This window comes from Aythya marila (genome assembly GCF_965140915.1).
Source record: "Aythya marila genome assembly, chromosome: 5".
Lineage (NCBI taxonomy): Eukaryota > Metazoa > Chordata > Aves > Anseriformes > Anatidae > Aythya > Aythya marila.
Genome location: NC_139046.1, coordinates 1,769,520 through 1,796,438, shown reverse-complemented (window position 1 = coordinate 1,796,438; position 26,919 = coordinate 1,769,520). Strand labels below are relative to the sequence as shown.

Here is a 26,919-nt window from a genome sequence, read left to right as displayed (position 1 = left end):
TGGGTTTCCACTTTGTTTTGGCTGTGATTTGGCTCATTGGGTTCAGACTTCTATTGCATGATGCAGAATTGCATTATTTGTCAGGCTTCCATTGGTTGACTGGCTTGAGGGTAAAGTTGGGAATGTCTTTCCTTGCCGTAGATGCGTATCCCAGCCTGGGCTGCTCAGGGACATGGGCTGTCCCAGCAGGCAGATGGAGTTTGCGGGGGTTTGTGGACCACCTGTATGGAGCAGCTCACCCTTCAGGTGATGGACACAGTGGTGGGAGGCTGCGTGCTGCAGGCAGCACCTTGGCTCCTCACTGATTGCCACGGCGTGGTTCTGCACGGCAGGATGTCGGCACGCTGCAGGAGGGTTTGTCACATATGATGATTGTTGGCAGGCTGCGGGTGAGGAAGTGGCGCCCAACAGATGTGCAACAAAACCAACGTAGCAATTACTGTGTCCCTAGAAATTCTTCACGCTCTTACGGTATCCTGCTACTACCCTAAGTGCTGTTTGCTTCCAGGCCACTGAGGCTTTCACAGATGACAATCAAGTCACCTGTTTAAACCTTTTGCTTGATAATCTCCCTGTATTGTAAGAGAGTACAGTGTCAGAGATGCATGAACACATTTTTCCTGTTTCTTTCTCTGAAACGCTCGAGTGTCCCCACCTTCCCTTGCCAAGAACTGTAGGTGACATGGGGATGAATGTAGACATTCATTTCAAGGAAAGCATGCAAACCCGAGTGCTCTCCTGCTACTATTTATGCCACAGGCTCTTTCATACATCTATACTCCTGTTCACACACCAGAGTTGAGAGACTAATTTGAGGAACACTAGGCATGTCTTTGGGTGAGTAGCTGAGATTTCTGCTCAGCTCAGCCTGCCGGCTTGTCCCTGTGACCTTTTTGTTTTCTGTGCTCACTCTGTCTTGCTGATTATTTGATTGTGTGTCATGGCATCACCAGAATAACAATCAATTACTGCGATACAACCAATCCAAAGAAAACTTCCTGCCTCCTTCTTGAATAATTAGAGAAGTAATTAAGCTGATGCCATCAGATGAACACGTATTCATCAGTATACTTTGGACATGGTGTAGGCTTAAAGAGTTACACATAGGTATAATTAGGTACACTCACACCCCCTTCATTCCACAGCAGTGTCTTAATTACATCGGTTCTGCATGAGGATGTGGAGCTGTAGACACATCGCCGTGTGCCTGTAGAGACTGCAGGAGTTAGAGTGCATCAGCATCATTTTTCAGACACGTGGGTTTCTTTGTTCCAGTGCAGACTAGTTTAAAATACAAAAATAAAATGGGTGTTGTAATGAGAGAAGCTGAGATCATCTCAGAAGCATGTGACTATGCATATGCTGAAGCCCAAGAAGACAATTAGCACTAATATTGTACAGCAGCACGCAGAGGCACTTGTTGAGCCCAGACCCACTTTGTATCTAAAGACAGCTATTACTCTGCAAGTGTATTATCCAAGTAGATGAGAAATTTGAAGGGAAGCAGAAACACTCTGAAATGATTCACCTGCTGTCAGATCGCTGGTGAGTGGCAGGAGCAGAAATAGAAGTCAAGATGTGAAGAGCAGCAAAGGGACTAATTTTGCAGCTCTCATTTGTTTTTAGTAGACCGAGTTCCTTTAAAATCAGCACATCGAAGTTAATTTGGGTAAGTTAATGCAAGAAGGAATTCTTAAAAAAAAAAAAAAAAAAAAATAGAAAAGAAAAAGCAGAAAGGCAGCTGCTTTGCACCAAAATCAAGGGGTTATTCTGACAAGGAGGAGGAACCCTGACGACTTTCTCAGTGTATGTGCTTGAATCCAGGCTGTCAGAAGAGGAGCAGCTGTGAGAGTGGGTGTCTCACTGAGTCATGACCTCCACACTTTCTGTCTACGTTGCCAGTTTTTGTTGCCTCACTACGTCCCCAGTGTACCCAGGAAGACAGCCTGGCTGAGCAGCTTCTGGCTCCTACTCCACCCTTGGGGCTTTTCTTGAGGTTGCTGCTGTCCCATCTCTCCCCTGAAGCCTCAGAGGGTTCTTGCAAGGTGCTGACGTGCCTCTTCCCCATTCAAGTTTTTGAGACATTCACGTGTCTCCTCCCCATTCAAGCTCTTACACCTCTCACTGTGTTTGTATTCCTGAAACCCGGGACATTTTCCCTCCAAATAGTCCTCGCAGTTTGAAACAGCACGAATCATGAAAAACAGCTGGCAGCAAATGCTTGTGGGGTGGGGGAGCACAGCCCTGCAGGTCCGTTCTTCTCATAGGAATGGCTCCCTGAGACCTTTTTGTCACCCGTTTCCACTTACAGGTAGTTTGGGATCACCCCTGTGATTCTCTTGTCCACCTTTTCTTTCTCTTGCCTTTTTTTTGGGGTAAAACCTTTGATGTGATCTCCTATAGTATCCTTATAGCCAGACTGGTGAGAGGTGGATGATTAGTGCAAAATTGAAGAGGTATTTGCATTTGAAGGGTGGCATGGTGTCCAGCTGGTGGTCGTCTACTCAAGTCCTCCCTCAGGGATCAAAACTGGAAACAATATTGTGCAATATCCTTATCAGTGACCAAAACAATGGGACCAAGTGCACTTTGAACCAGTTGTTGGATGATGTCAAATCTGGGAGGGCCTGGGGCTAGAGAACATCACGTATGGGAGAGTCTGAGGGATCAGGGTTTGTTCTTGGGGAAAATGTTTGAAATTTGACTGTATAGGGCCTGGATAGCCTGGTGTGATTGGCATTGCTTGAAGGAGGAGTTGGACCAGAGGCCTACAGAAATCCTCTCTGATGGAGATGATCTGTGGTTCTGTGAATAAAATATACACATTTAAAGGAAAAACAATGCTGTGGAAGTGGTAGTTTGAATTCAGCATTATCTCCTCTCCCCAGGACCTCCCTGTCTGTGTAAAAACTGGTCAAAGCCCAAAGGAGCTGTCACCCTGCCTTAGCCTGAGCCCTGCACTGGTACGGAGGCACTTGGTGTGAAGATGCTCAGCAGGAGCAAGCACAATGGCCTTTAGAAATATAGGGATTATATTATTTCAAGCATTAATTATGCTCTATATCAAGCATGAATTATTGAGAGATGATATTAAAATCTGTCTCCAGCTTGTATGTGACTCGCTATGTAATCTTTAGAGTGGGAAAAGGTGACTTGAAATACAGTGAACTCTGAATCTCACATCATAATGCTCACATGTAATAGTAAATATGAATGGAGCCTTTTAAGAGTGTTCATTGTTTCAAAGTGGCAGAGAAAAAGTGTGATGCTTACCCATAAAACCAAACATCTAGCTTGAAAGGTTTATTTCAAACATCATTAGGATATGGAAAGAGTTGAAATAAATAGGCAGCTTTCAATATCAAAATTCTGGGATTCCTGTAGTATTTTCTTCTAATATCATTGAGTAAAAGCAAATAAAACATTGATCTTGATCTACAAAGCAATTTAAGGGCCATTGACTCATTTGAGAATGTGTATTAGTTTGAATTAGACAGTTAAGGCTGCTTAGTACAGGTGTCAGGACAGTATCATTAATGCTTAAGGTTGAGGTTGATTTCTGGCAGCTTCTAACACAGAAATAATCCAAACCAGCAACTTTTTACCAAAAAAAGATGAGTATTTCAATGTGATTTTTCAGTTGCATGACACCGTTCATTCACATAGCAGCAGAAGCTGGCACTCTGTCTGGGATGCAGTAGGAATCAAATTGAAAAAAGCTTAATTCATTTCTAATCCCTCCATTAAACAATAGTCTGTCATGACAAATTTGCTTTGTTTCTCTTCATTCAGACAATACATCTTTAAGAGAATTATCTGACTTTAAAAAATATTTCTCTTAGCATCCCCTGGCATTCTAAAGAGTGCGACAGTGACACATGGCCCTGCACTACAAAGGCCTGAAATCCTCAGATAAGAAATACAGCCAGCTGCGTACTCAGAGCTAAATACTGAAGGTAGATGGTATTAATGCTACAGTAAGAAGGAATAATAGAAAATAAAGCTGGAAATGACCCAAAGAAGTCGTCTATTCCTATTCTTGATGGCAGAATGCACTGGATCTAAACTCTGTCCTACCAGTGTCTGTTGGACCTGTGTTGAGGAGCTGCCAGCTGCAGAGGTTTGGCGTTATTGGCAGGCAGTCTGACCCCGTGCTTGCACACCCCAACTGCTGAAATCATTATTCGATGTCCAGCCCAAACCTGCCTTTCCATAACTACAGCCCATCACTCTGCTCCTGTCCACTGTGGCATGGAGAGGAGATTATTCCTCTCTCCCTTCTCACAGCAGTGTTTTGTGTATTGAAGGTGGTTATCTTGTTCTACCTCTTCTGTTGTGTAATGAACCGAGCTCCTTATGTTGTTCCCCATGAATAACATCCTCTGCGCCTCACACTGCTCCTGTTGATGTCCTCTGTCCACCTCCCTGGTGGAATTCGGTGCCTCAGGGCATGTAGGGAGCTCTGAACCCAGCCTCATCAGCATGGAGCTCGATGCAGGGCTCATTTCATCTCCCAGCGAGGTTCCTCTTACTGCAGCTCCATCCGATGGCTGCTGACTTTTGCTTATGGTGGATGGCGATCTGAGCACAACACTGAGGGTCTTTTCTCTGCATCACCTCTTAGTTAACCACTCGTAACCCTCTAATTGGGTGGGTGATTGTTACTGTCAAAAGACAGGATTTGTCTCACCTTTGCAGCATGTTGAAAGCTTCAGTATCTGTACTGCACTGGCTGTTCAAGGAGCACTGTACTCAGTGGAGAGAAACGTCTCCGAAGAGCAATTCATCCCATCTATTTTTGGAGAGCAGGAATTGGGCTTTAGGGGTGCTTACGTCTCATCAAGATCCATGACCTCGCGTTGCACGCCTGACATTCCAGTGGTTGAAATTAGCAGAGATGAATTTAAACCTACATTGGTTAAACGTAGGTTTGCATCTAAATATAGTGACGAAGGGGACAGTTTCATGAGTGGGTTAAGCTGATTTAACACTACTCTGCTGCTAAAGGGAGGATCCTGCCTCCCCTTCATACCCTCTTGATAAAATGTCCACAGAATGAATAGTTCATACAGTGTGGGAGCTGTGAGCTATTGTAGTTGTCTCCAGAGCGTAACCACTGAGGAAGTGCTCTGAATAGCAAACGTATCCGCCTCCCTTCCTCCCTGTTGGAGCTATCAATGCCACATCTGTGCGTGAACGGCAGCACGAGCAAAGTGCGAGTCATCAAAGTGCTGCTGCTGCTCGATGAAAAGCAGCCAGGCAAATTGGGAAGAAAGAAGATGAGTCATCAAAGCTGCGTCCCCATTGGTTAAAAAACAGAAGATTTCAGAAAAAGTTGGGGGAGGAAAAAAAAAAAAAGGCTATTTAGAATGGAGGGAGAGGGAAGGGTTACCTGCTCCCTCCCTGGGGCCCGCACTCCAGATATCTGCACCCAGGGGTGTTGTTGCGTCTGGTAAGGGCTGATCCCAGCAGAAAATGGACCTTGCTAAATATAATCTCATTCTTTGCTTCATTTCTCTCCTGCAACTCTCCTTCCTGCTTCCCCTGCAACATCATAATTTTACATTCTTGATAGTATGTCTGTAACTGCGTGTATAAAGTCAAAAAAAAAATCTCTTCCCGGGCAAGTGCTAGAATTTTAAGGGGAATGATGAAATGAGAAAAATAGCAAGTAACAAAAAAATAAGATTGATCTGTATGCTGAAGAGGTGCCATATGTTTTATGTGTCTAAATGCAAAGTCATTGAGAACTTGCAGGTTGTTAGAGCTGGAGTGTTTCACTACTCCTGCGCATGCAGATTGCCTGCAGCAGCTGAATGAGACACTGCTGAAGTCCAGAGCTCTAAGTGACCGGCCACTACTTGACACAACTTTATAAAAACAGATTTTCACCGTGAGGATGACTGGGTGCTCGCACAGCTTGCCCAGTGGGGTTGTGCAGTGTCCATCCTTGCAGATCTTGAAAAACTTTCTGGACGTGGTCCTGAGCAACATGCTCTGGGTGTCCCTGCTGGAGCAGAGAGCTTGCACCAGATGGCCTCCAGCGGCCCTTCCAACCTGGGAATCTGTGATGAATTTCAGTCCTAAATCGGCAAAGAGCTCAGATTTACGTGTCTCTGCCTATTTTTCCCCCTTGCCTTTCTTGAAGAACTCATTGCCAAGCCCAAGGTGAACTGACCCAAGAAGCCTTGCTTCTTCTAGCTAAGTGTGCACAGGCTGAGAGCGCAGAAGAGCTGCTGGCACATGTAAGTGGATGCTTGCTTGACAGTTTGGCCCACTGGAGTGTCTTATTCTGGCTAGGTCGATACACGCTGGCACGTTCTGCCTGCAGGATTTCTGTCGTTTGCAAGACCAACAAGAGGAACTGTCAAACATAAGTCAAGATTATGGCTCTGTCGGCAAAAAGCAGGAAGGATAAAAGCAGAGAGGATGGGTGCATAAAAGTGGGTTTGGTTGTTGTTTTCTGAGAGGGTATTGATGAAAAGAAAGGACCTACAATATCACAGTGTGCTGTGACAGTGTGGTCAATAAAAAGTTTATTTTTACCCAATAATTCAAAATCTTGACCTCAGCTGGGAATTAAATATCTCTCTATATATTTGAACTATACTGGGTAGGTAAATAAGAAATGATGCTCCCAGCACAGTGGGGACCTCAAGTGTTCTCTCTTTCTGCTCTGACTTGCAAGGGACTGTTGATAATGTGTATGTGTGTTAGGAGCATATGCGTTGTATTCCTGCAGGAAATCAACCCTGTAAATTAAATGGATGCACATGCACACGTATATATGAGAAAGTGTAATTCAATTACGTTCTATTACTTTGGTTCTGCATATGAAATAATTCACAAAACTGGAGGAAATGATGTCTTCTCATTTTTATTCATCATAGATGAGTGAGTTCTCAAGGACATAACTTTCTGCTCTACTTTGACATGGCTATTAAATTGTTAGTTTATTTCTGTGTTTCCCAGTGATGCTCAGAGCCAACCGTGACACTTCCTCCGTTCCGTATACCCAGTCCAGGTACAAATATTTGCCTCATTGTAATTATAACACACCTTGGCATCAGGTTTTTTCTGTGTGCTACATCAGTGTCAGATGTCTTTCTCTTCTCGGTGTAGACCTGTCTCATACCCAGCCCCGGCAGCAGCTCAGACTTTGCTCCTTTCATGTTCAGTTAACATCAGTACTGGGTCAATAATTGGATGTTTCCAGTCTCTCTGCAAGTGATCCCATGGCGGCTCTGCTTAACGTTGGAAACACTGCTGTAGAGCTGGGTTGTCATGTCAGAGGTGCTTGGTAGGCTGATGTGGTTAAGCACGTATATTAGGGTGCTAATGATAACTTAATGACTGCTAGCTTTACGCTGGATCTGGCAAACTTTGGCTCAAGTCATTAATCAAAAGCAGCGCTTGCTGCGTGCTGTTCTGTTCCTCTGTGAGGATCGGTGTATGTCATGGACACCTTTTGTAGTTAATCTCTGTCTGTATGCCAACAGTGCCCAACTTGTCTTGTGTGCACATGTTAATACTAACTAAAAACACATTGATTCGGTTCTGATTTTAATTCTCCAAGGTGACTGGGCCTTGGTTTCTGCCCTGGTGTACTTGCAGCAGCGCTCTGTGACGCTCTGCTGTGCACCGTGGCGTTCACAGCCAGGCTCCACGGTGCTGTGAAATATGCGGGGCGCTGAAGCAGTACTTGCACGCGAAAGCCTCTGAACTGAAGTCCCTTTAAAAAGGCTGCAGCTGCAATATGAATGGGACCTGAGCGGCTTCCCTCTCCATGAGTAGGGCCTTGTTCTTCACAGGGAAGGGCTCGCAGCAGCACTGCGGCTCCCTTTGTGCCCTGGCAAACCAACCATGACTTGGAAACGTGGGGCTGGCGCTTGGAAACCCCTGCTTCTAAAGCACTGCGAAGACGCGGGGCTCTTTTGAAAATGGAGCCGTTCTCATTGCGGTGTCCAAATAGGATGTTTGGAAAGCTTGTTCCATGCACTCCCCCGTGGAAATATTTACCAAAGCTTGCTATTGTTGTATTACAAAGTTTATTCTTCCTATTAGGGAGTTGAAAGAAGGTTTCCGCTGGGCAGGTTGCCTGGCTGAGTCTGTGCTGATGCCAGGATGAAGGCTCTGGCTGGGAGATGCTTTGCTTGCCACACCTGGATGGCCCCGTGTTTGTCTAATGAGTGGCTGATGTTATCTAAGGGAGACCTAAGCCTAGATGAAACATTGGAAGTGGCTCTGGGTTGATAACACACTCCACATAGTAGGGACTGATTCTGACAGGGACATTTTTGCTATGTTAGAAATTCCTTAAAAATTTGTGATTTCACACGTGAGCACCATCGATGTCTCCACGAGCTTTGGTATTGAACAGTTGTGTTGGACCTGATGCTGAACTTCCTAAACCAGTGCTGAATAGTGCTTAAATCTGTAAAATCCATCAGTCTTTGACTCTACACCAATCTGAGGACATCAGTTCTGATCTGTGTGGCAGGATGTGTCAGGATATCTCCAGGACCCAAACGTGGCTTTGTGGTATGAAGGGATGGAGCTCTGGGGCTAGGAAGAAGGAGAAGAAAAATTTCAGACAGTTTGGAAGGATGAGCAAGGAGAATAGAAGTAAATAAATGGCATATTTATGACATGATTAAACAAAATTCAGTCATACAGCGGTGGAAAATAATAAAATATGTCCCTAAATTAAACCTTCTCGTGGAATTTTGAGGGATCTCATCAAGATTTAAACACAAACTGAGGAACTTATTCCTATGGCAGGAGGCAGTGGCTTCGCAGAGGGAACTCGTGGCTGGTGTAGTCACGCGTCTTCCCTTTTGATTGCACATCTACCTGCTGAGTTCTGGGGGCTTTGAAGCACTTCGATCTCAAAGTGCCTTTCATGTAAGAAGAGCCCTGTGTAAACGTGGCAACCAGCCAAGTAGCCTGCTTGCTGAAACTAACTTTTTGCAAAACTTGTATAATAAAATGAAGATTGGAGGCGTAAATCGCTGGCGTACTGGCACGGCAATATGCTTCTCTTCAAATGATCTCAGCTGAGACCGCGTGAAAGCTTTTTAGTGAGGATGTGAGGGTCTCCACCAGCCTCAAAGCTTATCTCTTCGTGCCTGTCTGAAAGTGAGCAGGCATAATGTCAGTCCGGGCTCCAGCCTTGTGTTGGGAAAGCAGGGTGGTCTGTAGAAATACGTGGCTCATGCTCGTATTTCTGCTGTCACAGATGGAGTGGATGCTGTTGGGTGAAACCACCTGTGTGCTGGAGGCTGAGGCAGACACAGCTCCAGCGTCTTTCAGACTTGTGCCAGGAGCACACAACTGCACGCAGTGGCTTTATCAATCCTGTCATTTTAATATGAGTCAGATCTCTTGGAGGAGTCTTTATCTCCTCTTCCTTCTGACTCAGTTGCATGATTTCCTGCTATCTAAACAAATATCGCAGTTTGGGTTTGGGCTGGGGCTGCACCGTGGCTCTCCTGGCTGGGTTCAGTCATGCGAGATGCTTTGCAAGTGCACGGGGTGCTTAACCATGTGCAGAGCCCATTAGGATCACATCTCATTCTGTCCTTAACAAGAGCCACTGAGACATTTCAGGAGAGAGTATAAAAGCAGTGTAAGAGATATGTCATAGTCTTTCCTCCTGCTTGACCAAAAAAAAAAATAAATTATGCCCTGAAGCATGAGTTTTAATAGTCCTTCACCAATATTTTGGTATAATCATCAACTATTATAATTGCTCTGGATCATCTTGTCATCTTTATAAATGCCTGCTCTATTTTTTAATCACGTTGGACTGAAAATACGGCATGGCAATGAATTAAACAGTTCTGTTTTGTGTGTTTAGCCCCCAAAATTTACCAATAAGTGAGACAAAAAATCCATTTTAAGGAGTGGGTTAGGCCAAAACAACCTGTTCACATCTGTAGGCTCCTGAAGCACCTGTAGGGCCTCGTGCTGAGGGTTGGATTGGTGTCAGCTACCTCCAGGCCCCTGGATGTCACCTGCGGTGATTGAGCTGCCCTCTGGTCTCTGCCGGCAGTCCACGGGGAGAGACAGCCACCGCAGGGGGAGGTTGCCAGAATATAGTTTAAGATGGATAATGAGTTGTCTTTTGGCAGTATTTCTCTCTGTCATTGAAACCAGAACAGGGAGAGATCCCACAGGGCAGCGAGCTCCATTTCCCCAGCCCAAACTGGTCCTAAACCTTTTGTCTAGCAGGTATTTGCTTGGGAAATCTGGGGGAGAGGGATTCGGTGGCAACCCTATGCAGTACAGTCCAGGGCTTACTGTCCCTCCTGTTACTTGTTGTTTTTTTTTGTTTGTTTGTTTGTTTTTTTGCCTTCCCCACTGCTGCCAGTGCCCCAGCTCTGCATTGCCCCTCTGTGGGATGGGCAGCTGCCTGTGGCTGTGTCACTGCAGCATCCCCTGGGAGCAGGTGGAGGCGTTCCTGTGGTCTGGGAGGGGAAACGTTTCTGGGTGGAGGAATGCAGCAGAGCTACCCAGCAAAGCAGACCTGCAGAAAGCCTACATGCTGTTAATTAACCCAAGATAATTAATACAAGTCATCCAGAAGGTGACTAAACCAGTGCTTTAGCCCTGTTGTTTTCCACATCCACATTTGGCACAAAAGCAGTGTTGACTCCCACCCCTGCCCATCCCTGGCTGAAGGAGGAAAGCTCAGTGTTAGCTGCACCAAGAGCAGAAATGAGCTTTGGAAATGGGAAGCATTGGGCTGGCAGCAGCGCTCAGCATGGAGGGACAAAGTCCAGGGGAGCTCCAGGAGCCTCACAGCCTTTCCATCCCCCAGCCACAGCCTGGTCGCACGCGTGTGACACCCAGCCAGACCAAATCCCGCCACTTGCTGCACTGCAAAGCTGAAAATAAGAGGCTCTGTGTTGTTGGTACGCTGCCATAAAGTGCTGATTGTCTATAGGACTTCAAGCAAGGAAATATCAAAATAATAGATCATTGTTCCTGGGGTTTCGTATTCTCTTTGCAATAGACATTTGACCCTTTATATGCTACAGTGAGTTTCATTTGCAGGAACCCTTAGTATCTCCTCTGAATTATTTAATATTCTTTGCTTTAAAGCAGGCTTTTCATGGTAGTCGTTGAACGTGTTGCTGGATTTTTGTTTGTGTTTGCCTGGTGGGGTAGGTTGTAGTTAAGTGAAATGTGTGGTGTAAGCAAGGAGAAATTGCTGTATGCAAACCGTAATTTTCATGTACTTACTGTTTTGAGTGCTGTGATGAAAGGGATGTATCACAGCATTTTTATCAACATCAGCTGCTATCTTTGTCTCTCTACCTGAAGGATGGCAAAGGGCCCCCTTTCATCTGGAGGATTACGAGGCTATTATGGTAAACAGCAGCGCCAGGTTGGGTTGACATCGTTGGAGCTTTCATCTTTTGTTCGAAGTTTTGAAGTGTTATTTGTGGTTCTCTTGTTCCCTGTCTCATGGCTGGATGTTTAGCAAGAGCAGAGAACAGCTTCTTGCCAGAATTGTTGAGGAAAAGTCATTTACCAGGGTGGGGAGGGAAGGAGCAAGAGCGGCCAGCTGAGCGCTACCCAAGCCCCGCGTTGGGTGATGACCCCACAGGTCTGAGCTCAGCTCTAGCTGCATGGGGGGATGTAGGGTGCCTGGATCCCTGCCTCTGCCACTTTATTCTGAACAAACACTGCTACAGCACAGCATAGGACGTGCTGCCCAGTCTCATACCTCTAATCCCCAAAGAGGAGCCCATCAGCTGGTGGATGCACCAGCCGATGACAGAGATTGAGGTCGGGGGCTCACACTCAGACACCTACACAGTTAGGGGCCAGTTTCCTGTCCATATTTTTAGCCAAGCACCAGCCTTGTTGCCTTTATGTCGGTTACATGAGCCCAGCAATTGACACTGGAAAGTGTCCGTGGGATCTTGAGCCTGGAGGAGCAGGAGGAGGAGGCTTTGCCCCTAAACCTCTGTGCTCCTGCTCTCCTGAAGGGTTTCCCTGGCTGTCGCATGGCCTGTTCTCCCTCTGCTGGGGACGGGTGTAAAAGAAATGCTTCCCCTTCATGTGCTGCTGCTTGTGAAAGCAGAGAGCCAGCTCCTCCTGGGTGAGTGCCCAGTAAAGAAAACTCTTATCTTGTAGTTGACTTATACCTGCCTTTAGTGATTATTATATTCTTTTAATATCAAAATAAGATTCACATATAAAGCAGAGCACATGAGAGTATCTCTATAGTAACAGTGATAGTGATATGCCACTTCCAAATGTAACATTTTTATTTCCTTTTATTTTTATTGTCACCTTTTCTGGTTTTCTTTCCCTAGATTTTGCACAAAATTTCCATCCTTCACCTTTACGCACACGTTTGTCTAGCACTGCTGTTTTTCTGTGCTAGCAATGTGCGTTCAGGCTTTGGCTCATCCTTTATGTAGCTTGGAGTACTCCTTCAAGCCAAGCCCTAATCCAGTAAGGGTGGATCCCTCCAGAAAAATTGCAGCTCGGATTGCCATGCTATGTTCCAGCATCTAAAACGGATTGCCCTGCCGTGTCGCTTCATACCGAGTGTTTCTGCTGCTCCCCGTATGTCGTGTGCAGGTATTTCAGGGGAAAAAAGAGGCAAGGAGAGAGAATTAAATTTAATCATAGGCTTCTTTCTCCCTTCTGAGAGCAGCAGCATCTTGCCCTTAGCAAGTGTAGTTCAGCTCGCGTGGTGGTGGTGCTGCCCAAAGGCTCTTTGCCCGCCGTGTGGCAATTAGCAGGGGCCTAATTAGCCTGCACCTCTCCCACCTGCCAGTGAGGGAGGGGATGGAGCCGGGGCTGGGGCTGCTGGGCGCACAGCCTGAGCAGGATAAAAGGGCCTGAGCTGTGTTCTGCTGCTTCCAAGTGTGCTGGGGGTGTCCCACGGGGTGACTCCTGGCTCGGCAGACATGACTCAAACTCTACAAATTCCTCTCAGTTCGCAGCCAAGTCCCGGGGAGTTCATCGGGGAGGCGGGTGGATTAAGAGGGCTGGTTCTCAATGGAGAGGATCTGACTTGAAGAGAACAACGTGGTGTCTGTGCCAAAGAAGATTGTTACTAATGCTTTTCTTCCAGGGTGGAAAATCCAGCATGCTGGCACCTATCCCGTGCATTATACTTTACTTCCCAAGCTCGGCTGCACATAAATCCTCACCCACTGTTTGACAGTGAGGGACAAGCAGGTGCCCGAGCAGGGGACGCATGGAGCCAGGTGGAGCAGGAGGATGGGGAGCAGCCTTCTCGGAGGACGTGTGCTCCTCCTAGCAGTGCTGCAGCTGAAGCCTTTGCTGATCTTACTTGACTTGAGTGTGCTCGGCCGGACTGAGCAACGGCACAGGTATTGCCCCACTACACCTTCCTTTTCCTCTTGTGTTTTGCAGCATCCCCTTCGATTAAGCTTCTTGTGGACGACCCGATAGTGGTGAACCCTGGGGAGGCGATCACCTTGGTCTGCGTGACAACAGGTGGAGAGCCAGCCCCCAGCCTGACGTGGGTGAGGTCCGCTGGTGTCCTGCCCGAGAAGACGGTCCTGAACGGCGGCACGTTGACGATACCTGCCATCACGTCGGAAGATGCTGGCACGTACAGTTGTGTTGCCAATAACAATGTTGGAAACCCTGCAAAAAAGTCCACCAACATCATTGTAAGAGGTAAGCTGAGCTGGCAAACCAGCAGCCTTTACATTGGAGGATAAATTGAACTCTAATCTCTGTTCACATAGTGGCATCCTACATTTCCAGATGTATTTCTGGTCAGTTCTAGTAATGCATGAAGTGAATTGGTGCTGGCTTCGGGTAGCCACTGGCTCTTGTGCTGGGTTCCAGCCCCCTACTTGGGGCTGTGCCTGGGGTGAAGTTGTGCCTCTTTGTACCATGTAGATGCAGCAGCTCTCATGCAAACCAGGGACAAATGCTTGCCAAAGGACACCGTGTTATTGCCTTTGAGCGCGAAGGTTTGCCCTTCCTCTGCACACACACTTTTAGCAGTGCCCTGAGGGCAGGGGCCATGGCAGAGTTTCCCTCTAATGGGTCCTGAGCTCCTGGACATCATTTCCTACCTCACCCTTTTCTTCCTTCCCATCAGCTGAGCATGTTACTGAAATTAAGGCTGTTGTGCATGCTGTGAATCTGCTGCCATCAGACGACTGCTCCCTGGGTAGGAGCTTTAGATTAGTATCTATGCTTTAATTATGCTAAATAGCAGACTAAATGTCTGTCTTAGATAAAAGTAAGAGAAGAGTGCTTGCAGAGCAATTACTGACAGGTGGAAAGAAACTCTCCCCACTTGTTTACCGCTTTCTGGGTAACCCCAGGGACATGGCCAGTTGGTTTGAAGGTGGAGTTCACTTGGCTGGTAGGCATCATCTGAGTGGATTAATCTACCTGAAGCAAACAGTTCATCTGAAACTAATTTTCTATAATCTAATCTATGAATGCTACCGAAACATAAACTCCCACGCTATAGGAACTTTAAATAATGCCATGTGATTAATCATACTCAGGAGAAACTGCTGTATAAGGAGCCAGTGGTGTGAATATTTTATGAGAGCCATAACCCCTGTTCAGTTCTTATTGCCCGACATATTATGCTCTTCAGCAGGATGATGAATTAGAAGCTATTTCTGTTCTGGGGGTCAGGGAGGGAGCACCACATCAGCCTAGGTCTGCAGGAGTTTATCAGGAGAAGTCCACAGATTTATTTGTAATATTGTATTTCCATTTGAATTTTTGACATTTGGCTTAGGGGTTTTGTTGTCAAGAGGCAAAAGCAGTGTTGTTTCAAGAACACAGCATCAACATTAATTTGCTGTGATTTACAACGGTGATGAGGTTGTGAAGGGAAGATGTGAGTGAAACACACACTCAGAATAAGCAAAGGGAGAGGAAAGGTTTTGTGTGAAAGGAAATCTGAGTATTTTAATTGACCCAGCAGACAGCACCAGAGAGCCCAGAGGAAAAGCCAAGTCCCTAGCTCCCTGCAGATACAAATTCCATGAGTCATAGCATAATAATGATATGCCCTCACATTTTTATTTATAGAAGCCCATGCCTATGAGATGCCTAGGAGCTGCAAGATGTTGAACAAAATATCATTAAAACATTTGAGGAAGATTCTTTTTTTTCTTCTCTTCTGTGTGGCCATTAATTCTGAGAAGCAACCACCACAAGGAACATCACCCCCCAGTACATGGCTGCGTGCTGTGATTTTTCCCCTTTACTATTATTTCTGTTAAAGGGAAAGAATTGTCTTTAAAAAGTCTTTTTACTCTGGCCTTAGTTGATTTATATTTACTAAAAGGGATGCTGGGTTTCACAGTGAAATGTGAGTGAAATTTGCACCCAAGTTTGGATTTTACTTTGTGTCTATGTTTCTTAGCATTTTGCCTGCAGCTCATTGCTTCTCTCTTTCATCTCTTTTTTTGTTGCTGTTTATCAGGATTTTCACACAGCAGCTGAGGAGAAAAGAGTATTTAGTTGAAATGGCAACTAAGCCTTGCAGGAGAAACAGTTGGTAATTGGAGTTTGCAGCTTCTCTCAGGTTGGACTACCGATCCTAGGACTAGACAATAATCCCCTAATCTTACACAGATAGGAATGTAAAATTGTAAAAAGTGCCATCAGGGCTTGGATTAAATTTGTTCCCCTTAAAACTTACTAAATTTCACCGTGCATTTATCCAAACATGCCTTTGTGTGAGCTTCATCCCATTGATGCTGCCTTATCTTCCAGCAGCTCTTGATTTTTTTTATTTTTTTTTTTTCTGAGCATTTTCTTGTCTTTGTGGCTGACTGCCCAAATTCATAAATACCCATCACACTTTCCTTTGAATCCATCAAGGATGATGCCATATGACTGCCATACATTTAATTAAAAATAAATAAATCTAAAATCAGAGAGAATCCTTCAGAAAGAAATAACCATAAATACATAAATGTCCAGGGTGCGAGTAACTAGCTCCTGCGACTGCTATGCGCTGCGCCAGCAGTGGTATTGGTTTGCATCTTCCTACTATGCATAAGCATTTAATGTGAGATCTCTTTGCCATTACTCATTTTTCTCTTCTTCCAGTGAGCATTGGCATGGAAGACATTCTGAAAGTAAAATAGACCAAAGCTGCCATTTATGCAAGGAACCCATTTAGTCATAACCGCCTTTGGATGTTCTTTTTTTTCCTCTTTTTGCCTGTATATCTTACAAGGAACTTTAAGTCCTTCCAACAAAACACGCTGCACACTTTCTCTTTGGTTCATGTGAATGCAGACCCTTGCAAAACACCAGGCGGTGCGCACATCTGCTGGGGAAGAGACTCCCTCGTTCACCACCTGCTCAGGCAGTCAAAGTACCACTTGCAGAAGAAGTAAGGTACTTTAAAGGTACCACTTTCTTAAACAAGTTGTGAGCCAAAGTTGGCTTCCTTTGTCACTGTTCTGCTGAATTACTGAGTCAGTGCCTTTCTCTTCCATCCATCAGATAATGTTAGCAAAAGTTTTGCTGAGATGAAGAGCAGTTGTGTTGAGTACCATTATGACATTTATTCAGAGGCACAGATTTAATGCAGTGTCTTCCATTTCCACCGCTTGCTTTGAGTGGGAGCTCACCAGAGGCAAATAAGCGATGTGGTGCATGGGGCTTTTCCAGTGGCACAGCTGCCTCTGCAATGAGGCCACGTGTTTTTTACCTGGTGAAGTCACCATTTGGTGAGAAAGTCTGTGAAATACAGCCATTTTGAAGAATGCCATTATCAGTTTAACCCTACCCAAAGTTACTGCAAAATACTCCATCCCATCAAATACGTTGTCATCTGTCAAGGTGTCCAGGACGAAACAGAGAAGGAGGAAATACTATCTCATTTCAGCAGAGCTGCCTGCTCACCAGTTGTAATTATGGAAGTTTCTCGGTATTTCTTTAGATGGTTGCAAGTCTGCTGGCATCTGAGTGTTGGTGGGTATTCTCCTCAGTGGCATCTTCCCTTCCTGCTCTCAGACTGATGAGTAGAATAGCTTCCTGTACCATATTTCTAGACAAAACCATCAGAAAGCAGAGGAAGCTCTAAGGGGATCTTGACTCCTCTCACTCAAGTGAGAAAAAGACTTTGCTCTTGGAGGTATTTCACTTCTTCAAAAATTTCTCTTAGAATCTTAGAAATTCTATTCTATTCTTCGGTGCATATTTGAAGAAGATATCACAAGGCATTAGAGTAGAGAAAAGGTAATATTGACCTCATAAGCTTTAAGACAGTGCATAAAAACACGATCATCACAATACCATGCAGTATTTGGGTGACAATTGAAAATGTCAAAAGAGGCAGAAATCAAGATAATCATATGCCAACAGCTTTTGGAAAATTGTACAACTTCAACTTGACTTGAACCAGTACTGAAAAGTATGAGAACATGGAAGAAAAACATTCCAAAGGCATTGTGAAGGGGAAAATGAAAAAATAAAAATAAAAAAAATCTCTCAATACGTACCAGTATCTTACTGAAGAAATAAAGGTTTCTGCTAATGAGGGTTGTAAGGTGGCTCCTCCATCCAGGAAGAGAGCAAAAATGCTGGGTAGCATCTCTGAAGGACACCTATGCATCAGGTGGAACCAGAGAGATGTTTTACAGGTCTTCAAACGTGCAGCACTGATATTATTTGGAAGGGTGTCACCGTGCACAAGCTCAAATTTGTTGCCTCCTCAGTGAGTTCTTCCTTTACCTTCTTTAAAGAGACTCCTTTGTCTCTTCCACTGTAACTGCAACATTATTTTAATGCCAGTTGACTCAGACTCTGTGACTTTTCCCTTCTGTGAAGTGGAAACATAATGTCTAGAGTTAATTTTTCAAAGGGGTGGGATTCCCTGTCAGTTTAAATATAAAATAATAATTTTAAATGACCTGTGCTCTACATTAGCACAAAAGCTTTTGCTGAACAAAAAGCACTCTGGAGAAATACAATTTAAGGCTGAGATTGCTGGAAGTACCTATCTCATTATGTCTTGAAAAAAAAAAAAAAAAAAAAAGACCCAGGTTGTGAAATAAATGATATTTGTCTTGCTTTTCTATTACATTTAAAAGAAAAATACGCACTGAAATCTGGTATTTCTGATGTCTGTTCTTGTACTCCTGCTTTCTCTTCTGCTTGCCCACCACAGCTCTGTTTATCCCAGAGCTTTTTCTTTGGGTTTTCCCTTCTTGGCTACGAGCAATCGCATGACATAAAGTCTAAAATAACGTCTGCATGGTTATACATCAGCACCTTTGCTGTCACCCCTGGGAGATCCTCAGGTGCTGTTAATAACAGAAATGGGAGCAGGGCCCCCACGGGCTGGTGCCCAGTGCCAGGACAGAGCTATTGCTCACAGGTTTTATGCAAAAGGTGGGATTTGGATTTTGGTAGTGCATATAAACGTATTAATGAGGACATGTTAAACCGTATTAACAAGGTCACTGTCCAAATGCCTCTTGAACACCGATAGCCCTGGGGCACCAACCACCTTTCTCAGCAGCCTGTGCCAGTGTCTGACCACCCCCACGGTGAAGAAATGTGTCCTAATGCCCAGTCTGAACCTCCCCTGGGGCAGCTCTGTGCCGTTCCCTCATGTCCCTGACTGCTTCCCCTCCCCAGGGAGCTGCAGAGAGCAAGGAGGTGGCCTCTTGGCCTCCTCTGCTCCAGACCAGACAACCCAAGTGTCAGGTATCGCCCCAATTACTACAAAAATCCATTGCCAGCCAGTTCCGATCCTTCCACCAAGAGCCGTGCCCTGTGACTGGCGTTGGAATCAGACAGGATTTTTGCCCAGAAAACCCAATCTCATGGCACATCCAGCGTGTTGCTACAGTCATAAGTTACTGGTGCACTATCCTAAAAGTTTACAGCTCTGAGAATGAATGCGTGAGAAAGTCAGGCTTCAGAGTTTAATAAGTCCATTTATTTTTATTATCTGCAATAGTACTCTCAGGCATATGTGCTCTCTCCCAGGCTGGGCTGTATTGTGGACGAGTTCATAAAATGGTTCCATATAAAAATGTAGATGGTTTATTGATTCTTCTGCCCTTTCATTAGGACTTCTCTGAGTTTTTGTGTACAGAAATCTTATTTTTAAATAAGTTTGCTGCTCTGCCACATCCTGTGGTGCCTGTCAGGCACCACGGTTTATGAAGGTACAGCAGGGATAGAAGTGACATTCGTTTCGTCTCTCTCCTTCTGGCCCAGTGGGGCTGCTGCAGGTGCCCATGCTCTTTCTTCAGTAGAGAGCAAGGAAAAAAGTTATTGTTGCTGTCGCTTGACTAGTAAATATGAACTGCTGAGACATGGTAATTTCTTGTGTGTGGGTGTGGTGTTGTAGTTTAATATGGTATTAGACCTTGACTGAATAATACACGATGAGGTCTGCGTAGTCTTAACAAAATCAGCATTTTGTTTTGACAGAAATAATGGAGTTTTTCAAAATTTTGTCTCATCCTGTAGGGAGAAGGAAAATAGGAAAAAAAAAAAAAAAAACAAAAAAAAAAACATTTTTTTCTTCAATCTGACATTTTGATGACCTTGAAATGTGTTTTAATGTACTTATTTGTATCGTATCAGACAACTGTGAATGAGGCTGGTAGGTCTCTGACAAATAATTTTGGAAAGTTCTATAGGATCCTGATTCATTTCTAGGGCATTGAACTGTGAAATAAAAGGGAAGCGTTGATGGGAAATGCATCGCGCCTTGGAACAAATCCAGGCTGTCATGAAGTCCTTTGGTAGAATAAAGCTCTCAGTGATGGGGACAATCCAGTGCCCAAACCTTGGAGCCTGGGCTTTGCTCTGGGCTTGCAGGAAAGGCAGGTACTGCGGGCTGAGCTTTGTTTGCAGTGTGGGCAGAGAGAAGAGTGAAGATTTGCAGTGGATTGCTTTTTGGCATCCAAGAGAGTTCAGCGAGGCTATTTTTTTATTATTATTTTTTATTTCATTTTTTGACAGCTTTGGCACAAGAACTAAACTTTATAAAGGCATTGGCCCTGGAAAACGCCCAGCTGTAATGTTCAGAGGATTTATAATTTGTTTGGCAAGTGCACAGCCCACTGGGGATTGTGTCAGCTTCTCTGAATTGTTTAATTTATATCCCAATTCTTGCCTGGCCCGCGATGAGACTTGCAAAGTTGCAGTTTGCCTGCGAGGTGGGCAGTCTGCGGAATGGGATAGCCCTGAGCATGTAGGTCAGGCTGTGATGGCACGTGGCTGTGCCCTGGCAGGCTGTAACATCACTTCTTAGGAATGCTTTTGGTTATTTTGCTTTCTTCTGCATGGGGTTTCAAACCCTCCTGAATGCCAGCTGCCAGTTTGTCACCACTTTATAAATCGGCTCTGTAACGGTGTGACACCACTGGGGCAGCTCCCAGGGGCCAGGAGTTTGTGCTGCCCCCGTCCTCGGAGACCTTCCAGCTCTGAGCTCATCCATCAGGCCATGCGTCGAGCAGGAGGATGGACTGGAGACCTCCTGAGCTGCCTCCTCACCTGAATATCTCTGGGGACCTGCCCAGCTTTGGTCTACACCTCCTCTCCCTTCAAAAAGGAAAAGCAGTAAAAGAAATAGAAGCCAGTAACTGGAACACAAGTAAAAAAAAAGACACGGCATCTCCAAAATAATAAATCCTTTTCTTTTAGAAATTAAAAGCATTTATAAAAATAGAGACAAAACCTGAAATCTCTCCATTGTATTTGCATTTAAATTGGAAATGTGAATGCATCTGGTCTGGTAAGTGCCAAATAATTGCTTGATATTAAAAAGTTTGGAGATGCTCTAGTAGAAGATGCTTGACAACTTAATTGTTCTGATAGCTCCTGAAAGTTAAAATTTTAAAAAAACTTTAAGCTAAAGCCATGTTGACAGAGGAAAAATAAGGTGTTGGTAAAATGCTGAGAATGTGTCTTTTTTTAACGGGACTGTACTTCAGTCTTTCTTAGTATAGGAAGTTGAGTACAGGGAACATTCAGGCAGCATAATTCAGCCAAAATTATCTTGCAGAGTCTGAAATACCTCTTTTAAGAAATCTGAATTTTGGGAAGAGAGGTCAGCGTTGTTGCATTCCCTGTAAAAGCTCTCTTCTGTAGTCACGCTGTATTTTAAAGTTCTCCTTATGGCCCAAACAAGGTGCCCCCTGCCTGCTCGCTCGGCAGGAATGGTTTCACTTGGAGAGAGTTCTCCTCTGTGAAAACATCAAACAGCGCTCCTTGCAGCTAACACAGGTGGGGCGAGCTCTGTGCAGAGCTTAGGAGCGATTTTATTTGATGTTAGATTTTTTTTATTATTATTTTTATTTTAATTTTGAGTGAGATGTGCAGGTCTTCTCTCAGAATCAGGAAGTTTCCCTGTCTTGCTGAGGTATGGACCCCGCAGTTCTGGGGTTGTATGGATGAACCATGAAGGTACAGGAGTTTTCCCTGCTAGAGGAAAACTCTACCAGCAGTGTGATGCTGACCTTGGCAGACCCGACGGTCCCCCGCCAGCCAAGACTGAATATGAATAATGGAGTACAAAATAGATGCAATTGCTGTGGAGGAAAGCTGGCAAGACTCTGAGTATTTTATTTCTAAAAATGCTGCAGGCTGGTGCTGTGCAGAAAATGCTGAAGGATCTGTCCCATCCCCCTTCCTTCCAGCCAGTTTGGAATTTCTTTAAGAGGTAAAGATGGAGTCCATGGTTAGAGACACGGTGTTGACCTAAGAGTTTTTAGGTCCAGAGAACTGGCAGAAGAAAAAGCAAAAGTTGGTAATTTCTACCATAGATATAGATATACATATGTACATATATATGCATATATTTTTTTTTCTTTTTTCTTTTATTTTTTTTCCTGGGGGAAGTGGTTGTTTTTGTTTGCTTTGCTTTTAAGACCAGAGGGAGTGACCTTTCCTCCTGCGAGTCACTGAAATGAGCACTGATTTGGCCCCTGTGGTGGGTTTTGGAGACTGTGCAAGACCAGGCCACGTCTGCCATGAGTTATCTGAGGCTCAGCTTGGGGAGAAGATGGCTCTTTGTGTGGGCTGTGGCACAGGACGGCGTTCAAGATCTGCCAGAGACAAAAAGCTGGATGGAAAGAGGTGTCTGTTGCCGCACAATTATGTTTTGATTTTGTTTTAATTTTTTTTTAAGGGCAACACTGGCATTGCGGTAGCTGAATGTCAGAATAGCACAAGAAATTAGAGGTGAAGAGTGGAAAGAGGAAACAGAAGGGTTTGTGGAAACCTGAGCATATCCAGAGGGAAAAGCTCAGGCACCAAAGGCTACTGCTTGAGCAGCTCCGTTTGCCGCCGGGGTGCTGTCTAATGAGAAGTGCTCAGCGCACAGTGACAATGAGGAACTGCAGCAGGACCCGTGAACTGCAGCTTTCCTCTTCCTCATCCATTATATTTAGTCATCAGCAGATACACGAGTCTTTAACCATATATTTTAACCTTTCTTAATTACATCTATTTTCTCCATTTGGTAATGAGGTGGTTTGTAGAAACACAGCTGTGGCTGAGGATCCCGTATCTTCTGAGACAAGATTTGTTTCTTATGAGGCGGTGAGACTCCACTACAATGACTTTATACAGCTTCAGACTGTTAAACATCTCTGGCTTTTTCAGTGTCCTTTGCCTCTCTGTGGTGTAGAGGGGTACTGGAAGAGCCATGAATTGTTCATTACTGCCCCCTTTTCTGGTTTGTTAAATCTTAGGTTTGTTAGATTGTGGGCTGTGGACTCTCCCTGCCAGAATTTCAGAAGCCACTTGGATATGATCCTGGGAAACCTGCTCTGGGTGTCCCTGACAGAGCTGCAGGATTGGACCCAGAGGTCCCTTCTAGCCATGCTGTGGTCTTTTCTTTGTTCGGTGACCAAAGAATGGCTTTACCCAGGGTAAACCCTGGTTTTGGTTTTAGAATTGTGGCATTTTAACCATACTGTACAATTCTTTATGTAACTCTGAGTTTGGACTTAAATGTTTCTCTGCTCTTATTATTCCCCCAAATCCATTAATCCTATTGTCCTTGCTTTTTGGAAAATTGACTTCTTAAAGCACCAGCTGGACACAGAGGTTTTGTCCAACAAGCTTGCAATTTCAATAACTGAAGCCTGCTAGTAAAAGTTTATATTCCTTATTGCCCAAAAGTTGTATTCTGCTCTAAACACACAACTACCAACACACCATGAGGTCCATTTCACCAGACCAAATTTTCCTAGCCCTGACCTGACTGCTTGCTGAAGGCCTCCATTGAAGCAAGGCATGGAGCTCGTGTTTATGCTGTGTCTTAGCTTTGTTCAGCTTGATGCAAAGCTGAGACATCACTTTTCATCAGGTGTAGGTGTGGCTGTGCTGGTCACAGCAGAATGGCGTGGTCTTAACAATGATTTAGTTTGCAGATGTTGTTTCCTGTTTGTTACTGGAATTTTTCATGCGTGGTTACATGCTCATAACAGTGCCGAGTATGATGGATGAGGGTCGTTTATCAGAAAGAAGTGGATGTGATTTTGTACAAGACACTTCAGAGCAGGCTCTTCTGTGTACAGAATCAGTGTGCAGACTGAGCTGATGTGGCAACCTAGATAAACTTCCATTATGGAGAGCTGATATCTACAAAGCTGATCTCAAGGAGTGTGGTTTTGGTCTTGTAGCTTAGAATTAGGCTAGAAAACCATAATTCTGAATGCTTTCCTTTTTAGGCTCTGAAGCAGGACTTGAGTTTGCTTTCAAAAGTTTAGTTGTTTGGGAAGAAAAAATAAAAGAAAAATAGTGTTTTCAGTGCTCCTTGTTTGCACAAGAATTTCAAAATGTATTTTAATGTGACAGAATGAAGTTTAACAGATTACAGTGTGATATTCACCAGTGAGAAACAGCTTTTGGACAGTTGTTAAACTATCTCTACTCAGCTTAGCTGTTTGATAATGCAATTTAAGGCAACGTCCTGTAGAATACCAAAGATCATGAAATTGTGCTGCGCATAGCCAAAATGAACAGAAGGACTCTGTTTCTGCTTCTATGGAGGTTATGGTAAGAACTTCCTTTTACTTCTATCGATTTGGTAGAGGTAGATGTGTTATTGAAGAAAGAAATATCAGAGAAAAAAATCCATGAGTCTATTTCTTCTGTGGGAATGACTTTTCATTTAGTAGAGGTTCATTTATGCTGAGCTTTCCATTTAACAGACAACCCAGAGAATACAGCCTGTACTGCAGTTTCCACGGCGTAGTCATGGTCCAGGTTCCTTTGTTTCATATCTTTGTTCATTTAATCATTCAGACACACAGATCTGAGCCCCATCCCAGTGGTGTAGATGTAGATATTGGATGATAGCTTTGACAAATATGTATCTAAGAAAGCAGCCGGAGGTATTAATATTTATTGTTCACTTGAGTTGCAAGGGAGTGTGCTCGGATGGCTCCTATCTCACAGGACAGCAGTGGTACAGCCCCCCCGGTCAGCTGCTAATTACACGGTCTCCCACCTTAAGCACGGAGCTTTTTTCACCTGACAGAGAAGATCTGTGGATTAGTCCGAGTTTGTGATTGCTTTGGAATTGGTTATTTGTATTGTAATACAACAAAGCTCAGGTCATGGAAACATTGCATCAGAGAAATGTCGTAGGTTGAAATGTGCCATTTTCTCAGCTGCTTGGGGTCTGAAACAGATTATTTCTGGGGAGAATAAATAACTCAGAATTACTGCAGGAAAACATCACTTATTTTACTACTATGCATCGGTGTCTGCCTTTAACCACAGCGAGTCAAATTACTTTGCTTTTCCTTGTTTCTCAACAGTAAGATACCTATAGTTTTATAAAGATCATGCATTAATGGTGAAATCAACCAATCCAGGTGCTTACATCATTCATACTAAACACATTAATTCCGTCCTTTGACCTGTATTTACCCAAGTACTGTTATCTGCTCATTGCCAGCCTTCTGTGTTACAAAGCCATTGCCTTAAAGTTAGGCAAGTGCAGGTAACCGTGTCTGTCACTGCCACGGCTCTATTCAAAATCCAACTGAGTTGCTCCTTGAAGGGAAGGAAGTGGAGTTTCTATTTTCCTCTGCAAAATCTGGGAACAAGCAGAGACTGAATATATGAGCACTAGCGTGCAATGAGAAAAGTTGGCGTCTCAAGATGCCTTGACAGATTAGGGAAAAGGTTTGGGTTTACGAATGCATTTCACAAGTCTTTTAGGGACTATCTAAAATCTTTGTCGTAAGGTTGTGAATCTTTTGAATTGCAGTCATATGAAAGCAGGATTGCTTTTCCCATCTGTAAGGCTCTAAGGAGATGAGGAGCCCGGTGTGATTGAAGGAAGAGCTGGCGATAAGGGTTGGCTTTCTTTACCCGCTGTCTGCCTCATATCTTTCTTTCAAGGACCAATGAATCATCCCAGTAATCATCTTTTGGTACAAAGATCACAGCAGTAACTTGTAGAGTTACATCTCAGTCTTTTAAAGCAAACAGCCAGTGTCTGGATTAACAGACTGGAGTTTCTAGTGAATGAAGCTGGGTTTGCAGCTCGCTTTCCAAACAAGCTGTTCCCTTGGTGCTTTCTGTGTCTTTCTCTCCTTTGCGGGGAAGCAGAAAATGAGGCAAAAGGCTTAATCCAGCACACAGAGGAGCCATGGAAGTGGCCATCAGTCACAGTAGTGAGCTTTGGATCAGACCTTTGGCCTTTTTCTCACTGGCCTTAAAAATAAAGTGAAGAATCTTTCCAAGTAGCACAATCTATTTTTGTGCATGTGAGAGGGAAACATCCCAGGGTCAGTAACATCTGAGCACAGGAGAGGATTGCCGTGTTGCCTGACCCAGAGGATGCAGCTGAAATGTGGAACCCTGAGCAGTTTCAGAGGATCTCAGCAGTGACTTGGATCTGGAGGTGCAGGTATCAGCATTTGTTTGAAAAAATGCCAGCTCTGGGTGCTCAGAAACGAGTGGTGTACTGAGTACTGGGTTCAGTAAACCTCCAAATGGTGCTTCAAGACCCGTGCAAGTCCTCACGTCTGCTTGACACATTATCAGGAGACATTCCCATCTTGTTCACTAGGAAGAGTTTAAACCAAAAATTTCTTGCCAGCCTTAACAAAACATGGAGGGGAACAACGAGAATTAGTCAAAGCCACTTCTGGTTGGTGAAATTGAACCTCATGTGGAACCCAACTGCTCAGTCAAGGTTAAAATCAGTGATTTGCACCATTCTGCTGCTTAATGTTGCTGCACACGGGCTGCACACAGACACAAACAGCAGCAAGCACAAAGCTGAGCCTTCCCCAATGCCCCATGTCAGCCTGGGAGGCAGTCAGTGGCCACCAGCACTCTGTCAAAGCCTGCAAGTAGCGCAGCAGCTAATGTATTCAATTACGGTGTTTGATGCTGTGCACATATCATGAAATGTGCATTTGCAAGATAGGAACGTTTTGATGGGTTAAAGGAGCATCTTGGGTTGATCGGGGTGGGGGTGGGAATACGGCTTAACCTGATGAATGCAAATAGGCCTGAGTTGAGATACTGAAATGAATTTTATTACTTTGAAATGTAATTAATGAGGGAGGGCAAAGACAGTGAAGAGTTTTGTGAAGAGTTTGAGGATGAAAATTGTTTCATCTTTGTTTATTTGATCACATCATAGTTCTTTGGGGTCTCTTTGGAGAAAGACTGGCACTTTCCTGGGCACGTTCTGAGCCTCGAAGTGGAGTCACAGACCTATTTGCACATTAGCTGATATTTTCTAGCCCTGTGTGTTGATTATCTTATGAAATCTCTGCTGGGATGCAGCTGCAGTTAGCGTGCCTGCAGCATCACCTCCCATATTTTGCTGGTTAACCTTATATCTCTTATTCACATATCTAACCCCATATTTGTGACTGAAACCTTCCAGCAATGCTTCAAACATAACTGAGAATGCAGTGAAAA

General features: G+C 44.4%; 1 protein-coding gene across 1 annotated transcript in view; it reads left to right on the top strand.

The window, feature by feature from the left end:
• Positions 1 to 26,919, top strand: part of MDGA2 (MAM domain containing glycosylphosphatidylinositol anchor 2) — a 327,024-nt gene that overhangs the window by 167,793 nt on the left and 132,312 nt on the right. Inside the window, exon 6 of the mRNA XM_082761709.1 lies at positions 13,405 to 13,674. Within this exon, the coding sequence (XP_082617835.1) occupies positions 13,405 to 13,674 (270 nt within the window). The remainder of the gene's footprint in view (positions 1 to 13,404; positions 13,675 to 26,919) is intronic.